This window comes from Meriones unguiculatus, chromosome X (genome assembly GCF_030254825.1).
Source record: "Meriones unguiculatus strain TT.TT164.6M chromosome X, Bangor_MerUng_6.1, whole genome shotgun sequence".
NCBI lineage: Eukaryota > Metazoa > Chordata > Mammalia > Rodentia > Muridae > Meriones > Meriones unguiculatus.
The window spans coordinates 137,660,514-137,672,548 of record NC_083369.1 but is presented as its reverse complement, the minus strand read 5'-3'; the positions used below and the strand labels follow the sequence as shown (position 1 = coordinate 137,672,548).

Sequence of the window (12,035 nt, the reverse complement as noted above, 5' to 3'; positions counted from 1 at the left end):
AAAATAATCTGTTGGGAATAAGTTTTAATTTCTACACTGCCTTTTGATTGTAGGTGAAGTATTTGTTTTAAATGATGGTGGAGAAGTTGATTTGGACCTTGGAAACTATGAAAGATTCTTGGACATTAATCTTTATAAAGACAACAACATCACCACTGGGAAGATATATCAGCATGTGATCAATAAGGAGAGGCGTGGTGATTACCTGGGGAAAACTGTTCAAGGTATTTTTACTATACAACATTGTGGACCCTGGGTACTAAGCATAACTCAGGAGAAACTGTATTTAACAGAAATGGGAAGGTTGTGGGCCCTGAAATCTTTACTTTTCTTTTTCACTCAGAAATGTAAAGATTGCCTTCCCTCCAACATTCCTGAATATATTTTCATCAGTTTTTGTTATTAGATAATAGCTTCTAATTGTAATTTTCTTTTTTTTTTTTTTTTTGTTTTTTGAAATGGTCTTATGTAGCCCAGGAAAGTGTCTAACTTACTATCTAGCCAGGGATGACCTTGCATGTAATGATCCTCTAGCCTTCATCGCTTAAGTGCTGGGATTATAGGCATGTACTACCACACCAGTTTATGCAGTGTTATGGATCAAACCAAGTGCTTTATGCAGGCTAGGCAAGGACTCTATTAGCTGAGCTATATCCCCAGGTCCTGCTTTTATTTATTTTTTGTTGGTTTTGAGACAGTTTCAGTGTGTGGCTCTGGCTTGTCTGGAACTTGCTATGTAGACCAGGCTGTCTTTGAATCTACAGAGATCCACCTGCCCTTTTTCTATTGCTGTGATAAAACACTGATCAAGGCACTGCACAGAAGGGTTTATTTGTTCTTACAGTTCCAGTGTACAATACCATTTCATGGGGTGAGGTAACACAGCAGCAGATAGGCATGGTAGCTTGAGTAGCAAGCTGAGAGCTCACATCTTGAACAACAAGCAAGAAGCATGGTGTGAGGCTTTTAAACCCTCAAAGCCAACTTCTAGTGACATGCTTCCTCTAAAGGCCCTACTTCTTAGATGCCATCAGCTAGGGACCACGTATTCAAATGCCTAGACTATAAGGAGCATTTACTTTAAATCAGTACAGTCTGTTTTCTTGAGTGCTAGGAATAAAGGAGTGGGCCACCATGCCTGGTCTTTATTTACTTATTGTTTCATCTCCCCCCCGCCCCAGAAAGGGTTTCTCTGTGTATCCTTGGCTGTCCTAGACTCACTTTGTAGACCAGGCTGGCCTTGAACTCACAAAGGTCCTCCTGCCTTTGCCTCTGTAAACGCTGGGATTACAGGCATGTGCCACCACACCCAGCTTTGTTTCTTGCTTTTTTGAGACAAGGTTTCTTTCTCTGTGTAGCCCTGACAGTCTTGGAACTCACTCTGTAGACCAGGCTATCCTTGAGCTCAGAGATCTGACTGCCTCTGCCTTTGAGCTCTGGGATTAAAGATGTGCTGTGATGACATCACGGCAGCCACCACTACCACCACCCGTTTTTTGTTTTTTGTTTTTTTATTTTTTTCTTTAAATAAGACAATGTCTCATACAGTGGTCTGGACTGGCCTGAAATTTACTTTGGAGCCCACACTGGCCTTAAACTCATGGCAGTCATTTTATGTCAGTCTCGTGGGTGCTGGCCTATACCCGGCCTTGTTGCTATTATTTTATTACATTTATTTTTATTTTATTTTGCATGTATATGTATGTGCATTATTTTGGATGCTTGTATGCCCATAGTGCACATATGGAAGTCAGAGGACAACTTCAGGAGTTGGTTCTCTTCTTCCATCACATGGGGTCCGGGAATTGAACTCTGGTCTTCAGGCTTGTTGGCAATCACCCTTATCCACTGAACCACCTCACCATAATTATTATTGTTTCAAACTATTAAGACACAGTTGTAATCCTAGCATTTGAGAGGTGGAGACAGGAAGGGTCAGTTTTCAAAGTCATCTTTAGCTCCAGAGTAGGTTTTAGGCCGGCCTGAGCTATATGAGTCCTTCAAAAAGAAAACCATTAGGGACTGGAGAGATTGCTCAGGTGTTAAGAGCATTTGCTGTTGCAGAGTACCATAGTTTGGTTCTCAGCACCCATATGGTGGCTAACAACTGTGTATATCTCCAGTTCCAGGGGATCCAATGTCTTCTTCTATCTTCTGAGGGTACCACACAAGCACTTGATGCACATACATACATGTAGGCAAAACAACCATACACATGAAATAAATTTAAAAAAGAATGAGAACAGATAAATTTATGATATTTTGGGCTGGGCATAGTAGTAGAGAATGATGCAGAGTCGTTGCTACAAGTTCAAGTACATCCTGATCTACATAGCATGTTTCAGGCCACTCATGACTACATAGGGAGATCCTGTTTCAAAAAAAAAAAAAAAACCCACAAATATTTTGCGGTAATTTATTACAGAAACCATAGAAAGCTAAAACAATATCCAGCTGGATTTTGAATTCTCCATGCTGGATCCCTGGTGAGTGGGTGGGCTTCACTTATGCCCTTGGAGTGGACCTCTCCACTGGCTGCTGTTACACCAGAGTCCTTAGCACCTACCCCTGTACAGCTGCTGTGTATCCTCCACCATGGATTCTAGTATCTGGTTTACCCAGAAGCCCCCCTAGCCCAGTTCTCAGATGGCATGATAGGTAGTTACTAGTTTTTTTGCCCCCCCCCCCTTCGGGACAGGGTTTCTCTGTGTAGCCTTGGCTTCAAATTCACAGAGATCTTCCTGTCTCTGCCTCCCTGAATGTTGAGATTAGAGGCATGCACCATCATGCCTGACTTAGTTTTTTTTTAAGAATTATTTTCATTAATGTGTGTGTATGTACAATATGTATGCCATATGTGTGTGAGTGCCCTTGGAAGCCAGAAGAGAGTATTGGAGTCCGTGGAGCTAGAGTTATAGGCAGTTAGGAGCTTCCAGATGTGGGTGCTCGGAACTGAACTCAGGGTCTCTGGGGAAGCAGGAAGTAACTGCTGAGCCATCTCTCCAGTCAGATGTTTTTTTTTTTTTTTGTTTTTTTTTTCAATGCAGTTTATTCAGGAACATTGAACAATCCTCGGACCCCGGGGAAAGCCAGCCCACAGCTTAAATAGCCTCTGGGTAGCCAACCCAGGCGTGCCACGGGGGCAATGCAGATAGGTCCACGTACATGGAAGCAAGCCAGATCCTCAGCCTTAGCCAAATGTGGAATTGTTCATGACAGAGAGCACTCACCATCGGGAAGGTGGAAGGCGGAAACCAGCTCCATCTTTAAGGCATAGCATTCCGCAGCTCTCTACAGTTCCCCCTTTTTGTTTTAGACGCATCAGGCAAGAGTAGAGGTCTGATCTCTGATATTAGAAATAAATTGGGACTTTGTACAGATGTTCATTTAGGTGTCATCCACCCAAAGAGCATCAGACCCGTCCGATACCTTTTTCTCAGAGGCGGGACCTGGGGCATCAACCCACATGCAATCAGACATGCTCTTCTCTGGGTCGAAAGTGGCTGACCCTGAGTGCAGTGCTTAGCCTCGCATTCTGAGCGTATCATTTTAGCTTTTTATGGTATCCAACCATGCTTGGGGAGAATGTCCTGCTTCAATGGCTGTAAAGGCCTGAATGATCATGGCTGCATCACACTGTTGTGAGACTCTAATCTTGCATATATACCACAGGCAAACCAAGGAGACCAACACCAGAAGGCCTGCTAACACTCCCATGCCCGCCCATTCCTTCAGATGATTCATGGCTGCAGCAATCCATGTTGATAATCCTGTGGCTAGTCTTGTGTCCACTCCGGTAGAATTTACTGTGACAATGGCCACTCTCAGCTGCTCCATCGTAGTATCGAATTCTCCAGTCCAATTACCTAAAATATAGCTCGACAATTGTTTAGACAGATTTGCAGCACAGGAAAAATTCTCATGTTGTATGCTAGTGACACAAAGTCCAGCATACTTCCATTGACAGCCAAGTTGAGCGATTTGCCATAGGGTATCAATTTGCTCCTGCACGAGGTTTTTTACTGCTCATCAAAGTTAGCATTACTGCTTTCTGTTTCTTGTTCTCTGCATCTAGTCTGCTTCAAGAACAAAGGCCTATCATGGGAACGACTAGCCTTAAATTACTCAGTCCAGCCTGGTTCCAGTGATGGAGACAATGGCATAAGAACCAAAGCTGGTCTAATTTGCCTGGTGGCTTTCACATTATTTGGGAGGTCCAAATGAACATGAAGTAACGTGCTGTGTTGTTTGTTCCTTCTTTCTGCAGTTGTTCCTCATATTACTGATGCTATCCAGGAGTGGGTTATGAAGCAAGCCAAGGTGCCCGTGGACGGGAATGAGAAAGCTCCCCAGATATGTGTTATTGAGGCAAGTATGGACCTTTTCTTCATAAGCTACTGTCACGCTGGGTCTTGAGGTATCCAGTCATCATTCACTCTCCCCTCCTGGGTGCTGTAAACTAGGCTTGGAGGTGGGGTTCCAGCAGCTAACAAGAGAGGTAGTCACATGATCACATGTTCTCCTGAGGTAAGTATGCAGTGATCTGTATGCAGACAGATGAATAAAGAAGTCAGTGTTGGGTTTGGAGTACGGAATGGGCAGTTTCTGTCCCTAGTTTATACCAAGAAAGTGCTTCCTTTTAAAAAAAAATGTGCAGATAGACCACTCATATACATAAAATAAATAAATTAAAAAAAATAGTTGGAGAGCTGGGCATGGTGGCACATGCCTGCAATCCCAGTACTCTGGGAGGCAGAGGCAGGCAGACCTCTGAGTTCAAGGCCAGCCTGGTCTACAACCTGAGTCCAGTACAGCCAACACTACACAGAGAAACCCCGTTTCAACAAAACAAAACCAAACAAAACAAAGAGCTAGAGCTGGGCATGGTGGCACACATCTATAATCCCAGCAGTCTGGGAGGCAGAGGAAGGTAGATCTCTGAGTTCTAGGCCAGCCTGTTCTACAAAGCAAATCCAGGACAGCCAAGGCTACACAGAGAAACTCTGTCTCAAAAAACAAAAATATTCCAACAAACAAAAACTGGATTACATCAAAGAGACATTTTTCTTCCTATTTTTCACAGTTTTCACCTATTCATGGAAGATGACTTCATGAAAGCTGTATCATGGAGTCTTCTTGTAGTTAACTTTCCACTTCTCTCTCTCTCTCTCTCTCTCTCTCTTTTTTTTTTTTTTTTGGTCCAAAACCATGTAGTACCAACAAACACTAATGTATGCTTCTTAAACATATATGATCAGGTTTTTTTTTGGTTTGGGTTTAATTTTGAGATACGGTTTTCACACTATGGTCCAGGTTAGCCTGGGATTCATTATGTAGCTTAGGCTTGCCTATAACCCACAGTAGTCTTTGTGCACCAGCTTCCCGAATTATAGTAGCATGTCACCATTTCAGATTGTATAGTAGTTTAACTTATAAGTTGGTAGATAATAAAAGGTTGGGAATGCAACAAAATGGAACAATTATAAGTACATTATTTAATAAACACCAACTTATGGTAAGAAGAGACTAACTCAAGGGTTCTGAATATAGTGCTAAGGGTGACCTAGAGGCAGAGTAAAGGAAACTTCCCGAGAGGATGTTATACCATAGTTGACCACATGAGGGCAGTAATAGATAAGATTTAAAGTCTTAGTCTTCCTTCACTCTCCAATGACAGCTACAGGATTATCAAGGAGAAGAGGAAGCTGGAGTGCTATGATCCAGTGCTCCAGAGGCTGGGGAAGAAGATTGAAGCTAGCTAGGACTACATATTGAGCTTCAGTCCAGTCTGAGCTACAGAGTCAGACCCTGTCACAAGCTCTCCCTCCCCCCAAAGAAAACACACTAAGAAGAGAGGAGAAACAACAAACAAACAGGGGAGGGCTAGGGGTATATGCTCAGGAGTAGAGCATTTGCTTAGTATATGTGAGACCCTGGATTTTGGTTCCAGTACCACAAAAACACAAAGGACAAATTCCTCTAAGTTGTTGCCACATGGTTTTGTTTAAGAGCAGACTTTGCTGTTTTTCAGACTGGGACATGCTATGTAGCCTTGGTTGGCCTGGAACTGGCAGGCTGACCTTGAACTCATTGAATTTAGGAAGCTCCACCTGCCTCACCAGCTTCTATCCTGAGCGCTGAGATTAAAGGTGACAGCCACCATTCCTGGTCTGCTTTTTACATTTCTGTGTTCATTTGTGGTGTAGGTGAGTGTGCATGCACGTACATGTGTGTGCACATGTATTTGAGAATCTGTGGAAGCCAGGAGTCTACACTGATTATCCTCCCTAGTTGTCCACCACCTTACTGTTAGGGACAAGGTCTCACAGAACCTGTAGCTCATTGATTTGGCTGGCCAGCAAGCTCCAGGGATCTGTCTGTCTCTACCTTCCACCTTTCAATCTGAATGCTGGGGTTACAGGCACACACTGCTGTGTACAGCTTTATATATGTGCTTGGAATTGAAACTGGGTCCGCATGAAGAGCAGCCAATGCTTTTAATCACTAAGCCGATTCTCCAGTCTCAGAGTCAATCTCTCTCCTCTCTCCTTTCTCACCCCTTCCCCCTTTCCCCCCTACCTTCTCGTTTTGAGACTGAATATCACTGTAACCAATGCTGGCCTGGAACTCACAATTTAGCCCAGGTAGGCCTTAAACTCAAGACAATCCTTCTGCCCTATCTTCTTTTTCTCACCATACCTGAATTGTTTTTGACATATGATAAATGTATTCCAGGTTAGTCTTTAATTTGTGATCCTCCTGTCTTTGTCTCCCCAGTGCTAGGATTAGAGATATGTCTTACCAGACTATGCTTTTTTTTATTAATAGTTTTATTGTTTAATTAAATATCATGAAATTTCATTCGCCTTAAAAGTGTGTAATTTAATGATTTTAAGCATTTATATACTTCCGTTTTTTTGTGAAAGTATTCAATTTCAGTTCTTATCCTCATTTTATTAAAATTCTTTCTAAAGCTGGAGATGGTGGTACATACCTTTAAATCTCAGCACTGAGGAGGCAAAGGTGGTAGATCTCTGAGTTCAAGGTTAGCCTGGTCTACAAAGCAAGGAGTTCCAGGACAGCCAAGTCTACACAAAGAAACTGTGTGTCAAAAATCAAAACAAAATTATTTCTAATCCATGTGTGGTGGCTGATGTGAGATGTTCAAGGCCAGTCTGCATTATGTAGAAATCCAGATCACCCTAAGCTACAGTGTGAAACTCTCAAAAGTAATTAATTACTTAATTTAGTTGATTGTTGTGGTACACACCTTTAATTCCAGCACTTGGGAGACAGAGGTAGGCAGATGTCTGTGACTTCAGAACCATCCTGGTTTATACAGGGAGTTTCAGGTCAGCCAGGACTACATCACACTGTAACTGTAGTGACTATGTTACTAGAAAAAAAATAACTTAAGAAACAAGAAAATTTCATTGATTTATGTACTATGGGAGAAGTTTGGTCCTTTGTGTCTTATTTTTGTTCTCTACCCTTAGCTGGGAGGCACCATTGGAGACATTGAAGGAATGGCATTTGTCGAAGCATTTCGTCAATTTCAGTTTAAAGCAAAAAAAGAGAATTTCTATAATATTCATGTCAGCCTTGTACCACAGGTGAGTTTTTTCAGATAAGTGTGTGGATAGTAACTTTGTTCAGCTTTTCACTGATATTTTATGTGACATACATTTGAGATTCAAGACCCTTAAATTAGATAGCCAGTGATACTGATGGGAACTCATTTCTTTTTAGCCCAGTGCTACTGGAGAACAAAAATCCAAACCCACACAGAACAGTGTCCGCGCCCTGAGGGGGTTGGGCTTGTCTCCGGATCTGGTGAGTTAAGCACTGTGGGTGAGTTTGTCTCTAAGTTCTTTTGGAAACAATAGCTTGTTTACATTTTTGGGTTTGGTTCTGGGGATGGAACCGAGGGCCTCACACATACTAAGCATGTGTTTTGCCTTTGAACTATATTCCTAGGACCTTAACCTTTAATCACACAACTGAGTCATTTGTCCCTCTCAAATGGTTCCTATGACAATAAACTTTTTCTGTTTGGTAGCCATGAAAAGATTATTTCTTTATCCTCAAACTGGCTCCATTGATAGAAGGCCAAATATAATGCCCTGTCACTTATAAGGTCCCTGCCTCCTTCAGAGTGAATGTGACTCCTGGGGATTTTCCTGTGACCCTTCAAGGACTGGCTTTCTTTGCTGTGAGTTTTAGTCTGAGAAGCAGTGATGTGTTCTTATAACAGGTAATCCAGGTATAGCCATCAGCTTGTCATGGGGAGGTGAATAGGGGTTCGAAAAGCAACTGCCTATTTTTATAAGTAAGAATTTATAGCCAGAGGGTGTTGCCTCATGCTTTTAAACCTGGTATATGGGAAGCAGAGGCAGGTGAATCTCTGTGTGTGTGAGGACAGCCTGGTTGACAGAGCTAGTTCCAGGACAGCCAGGGCTACACAAAGAACGTTGTCTTGAAAAAAAAAAAAAGAATTTATGAACACACTTTTACTCATTTATTTACTGTAGCTGTAGCTGTTTTGGCACAGGACCCTGAGTGCCATACCTGGAAAGCTAAAATATTTCCTATGTGGCCCTTTAGTGAAAGCTTGTCAACTCCTGATCCACCTCTTCTTCTATTTAGTGAAACAGCCTGTTAACAGTCCACCAGAGACATTTTGATGTTTTTGCTAGTGATCAGACCAATTTCTTATGGTACAGAGGAATGCCCAGAGTGGACATGTGCATCCTTTATTTAGTCTCCTGTATAAAAAACAGGAATATAATGTCTTTCTGACAATGAATTGGGCATCTTCATCAGGCCTGTTCCCATTTGCTGACCGCTGATAACTGCTTTCACAGATTGTCTGCCGTAGTTCAAAACCCATTGAGATGGCTGTGAAAGAGAAGATTTCTATGTTTTGTCACGTGGATCCTGAACAGGTTGGTGCTTGGTGCTCTTTAGATTAAAATTTATTTGTTTACTCATCCATTCACTCATCTGTCTGTCTGTCTGTCTGTCTGTCTCTCTCTCTCTCTCTCTGTGTGTGTGTGTGTGAGAGAGAGAGAGAGCTTTTGTCATAACCCATGTGTGGAGATCAGAGGACAACTTTGTGGATGAAATCCATTCTCTCTTACCTTTACATTGGTTCCAGCGATCAAATCAGGTTATAAGGATATGTGGCAAGTGCCTTTACTCACTGAGGTACAGGGTCAGCCCAGGCTGACCTTGAATTCCCCATTCTCTTACATCCCATATGCTGAGAACACAATCATGGGCCACTGCCTGAAGCCCGGGGGCGGGCTTTTTAGCTCAGTGAAACTTCTAGTGAGAGAACTCTGTGCCACCTCTAGCATTTTTCTCATCCTGTGTTTTGCTGGGATTTGTACCTGTTACAACTTAACACATGTTACACCACACAAGCATGCTGACATCTCAAGCTATATTCTCTCATCATGTAAGTGGCCCGGCTTGTCTCATTGATGCAGAAATTACCATGATTTGGGCTGTGGCCCTCTGCTCTGCAGGACTTCCAACCTGGGTATTCCGATATTTAGATTTCCTTTTTCTTCCTAGCTCTTGTTCCCAATAAGCTTGGGGGTAATGAGGGGTTGCAGTTGGCTATAGTTTATAAAGACTGGTATGACTGGAGCTCAGGAACAGAGTGAGGCTTGCTAGACACCCTTTATGGGAGCTCTGGATTCTCTGAAGTCTCTTGGCTGCTTAATGGGGAATCAGTGCTTGGGGAGTGGGCTGATAGAGCGCCCCCTGCTTGAGGTTTCCAAGCCTGATCTGCTTTGAAAAGAAGGGACTTGTCTTTCTCTGTGTGTGTTCACTTAATGTCTCAGGCACTTCGTTTTGGCTCGATAGACAGTGCTTGGCATGTGGGTTAAGCAAATACAGCCTTATTTCCAGAGTAGAAGAAGGCAAATGAAGTGTTTTACATTGGAGTGCTGAGAGCTCAGATAAGGAAGGTAGAGTTCCAGCTGTGGCCATTGTGGAGCCTAAGGCCTGTAAGCAGTGATCAAAGCTTCTTTTATTTTTAAATTTATCTTTATTTTGTTATATGTATGTGTGTGGCTTTGTTCAAGTGAGTATGGATGCCCAAAGAGGTTGTGGGTGTCAGATCACCTGGAACTGAGTTACAGGTGAGCCATCTGATATAGGTGCTGGAAATTGAACTCGGGTCCTCTGCAAGAGCTATATGTGCTCTTAACTGATGAGATATCTCTTCAGCCCCAGTGATCCACTCTTGTTCTGTTCTTTCTTTTCTTTGAGACAAAGTTTCCTGTAGCTCAGGCTGGCCTCAAACTCTCTAGGTAACTGAGGGTGACTTTGAACTCCCGATCCTCCTCCTACCTCCCATGGTGTATGTCACAGCCTTATGATGATGGATGAGTAAATAACTCCATGCTTTCTACTTGTGGAAGTTTCTGTTGTTGATAGATTAAGTGATTTTTTAAAATGTGTAGCAATGCATGTTTGCACGAACATATGTACACCATGTGCATGCCTAGTGCCCAGGAAGACCAAGAAGATGGTTGTAAAAATCTCCTGAGACTGGAGTTACAGACAGTTGTGAGCTCTCATTCAGGTCCAGGGAACCAAAATTGTGTCCTTTGGAAGAACAATAGCTTTTGAGCCCATATTTTTGAGACAAGGTCATTGTAATCTAGGCCAGACTGGCCTCAGTCTTGTGATCCTGCTGCCTCAGCCTCTAGAGTGCATAGATAACAGATGAGTGACAACATGCTTGACCTGAGATTAAGTAGTCGGGTTTTTTTTTGTTGTTGTTGTTGTTGTTTTTTGTTTGTTTGCTTTTGAGAAGGAGTGTCATGTCTCCTAGGCTGGACTTACAAATGCTGATCGAAATCCACCTCCCTGCCTGCTAGACAAGTCCTTCCACATTGAACTCCCCCCTCTTCCAAGATTTAGCTTTGATTAGTAATTGGGATAGAGCCACATATTGTACATCTTGGGTCTTGTAATTGCCCTGGTATGTGCACAGTGATGCAGTATAGTCTAAATAGCAAGTTGACAATATTTAAACCAACAAAGAACTCTCTTGATTTTATAGCTGTGGGTTTGGGAAAAGCGAACCCAGAGTTGGCAGAATGTTTTTGGCGTTTATTTAGGATTTGGCAGATCCTTAAATGTCTACAAATAACCTCTCTCATGTTTTTGAGAGTTATGTTAAAGCCATTAGGTTAAGTGAAAAAAAAAAACCCATGGCTTAAAGGTAGTCTTTAACAGATGTGATTAATTTTCCTCTGGTCAATATGCCTTGTAAATTTACCCAAGAGAAGGGAACAGGGAACAAGGTGGTCGATATCAGGTGAAAGCAACTACAGCAGCAGGGACAACAATCTGTCACACAAACCTGTACAAGACAAGGTCCATCTAAGAATGTTTTTTCTGAGGCCACACTGGGCAGTACACATAAGCTGTGTCAGTTCACTACCTTTAAAAACATTTTTTTTTGAGACAGGATTTTCTGTAGCCTACACTGATCTTTACCTTGTTACATAGAGGAGGGTGACCTTGAGTTTCTGATCTTTCTGCCTTAAGCTCCCACAAATGCTGGGATTTCAGGCATGCATGACTATACCCAGTTTTAAATTTTTTTAAAAATTGTGTTTGTGTGTGAGAGTGTGTATTGGTTGTACTTGTGCCATGGTGCCCATGTGGAGGATCCAACTCAGGTGACAAGGCATGGTGCTAAGCTCCTTTATCAAGTATACACACACACGTGCACACACACGCACTGTTTTTTAATATATACATATACAGGGTCTCATGTAGCCAAGGCTAACCTTGAACTCCTTGATCCTCTTGATTGTCTTGCCTCTGCCTTCGAAGTGTGTGGATTACATGCTTGTGTCACCACACCTAGCTACATACTGAGTTCTGGCACTGACCACCCAGAATATCTAACTCCACTTAAGGAGTAAAGGTCTCCAACTTAAGGAGTTAAGGGCCCAATCCCTTACAAGATTGCCCTCCACTTTAGATAACTACCATAAGTTTCCAGG

General features: G+C 42.5%; 1 protein-coding gene across 7 annotated transcripts in view; it reads left to right on the top strand.

Moving 5' to 3' along the window:
- Window positions 1-12,035, top strand: part of Ctps2 (CTP synthase 2) — a 166,185-nt gene that overhangs the window by 8,638 nt on the left and 145,512 nt on the right. For all 7 annotated transcript variants that reach the window (XR_009588341.1, XM_060374325.1, XM_060374324.1 and 4 more), the window contains exons 3-7: window positions 54-224; window positions 4,268-4,368; window positions 7,497-7,613; window positions 7,750-7,833; window positions 8,865-8,945. Coding sequence is in view for 6 of the 7 variants with exons in the window: in XM_060374325.1 (XP_060230308.1) it covers window positions 54-224; window positions 4,268-4,368; window positions 7,497-7,613; window positions 7,750-7,833; window positions 8,865-8,945 (554 nt within the window). In the remaining variant the exon portion in view is untranslated. The remainder of the gene's footprint in view (window positions 1-53; window positions 225-4,267; window positions 4,369-7,496; window positions 7,614-7,749; window positions 7,834-8,864; window positions 8,946-12,035) is intronic.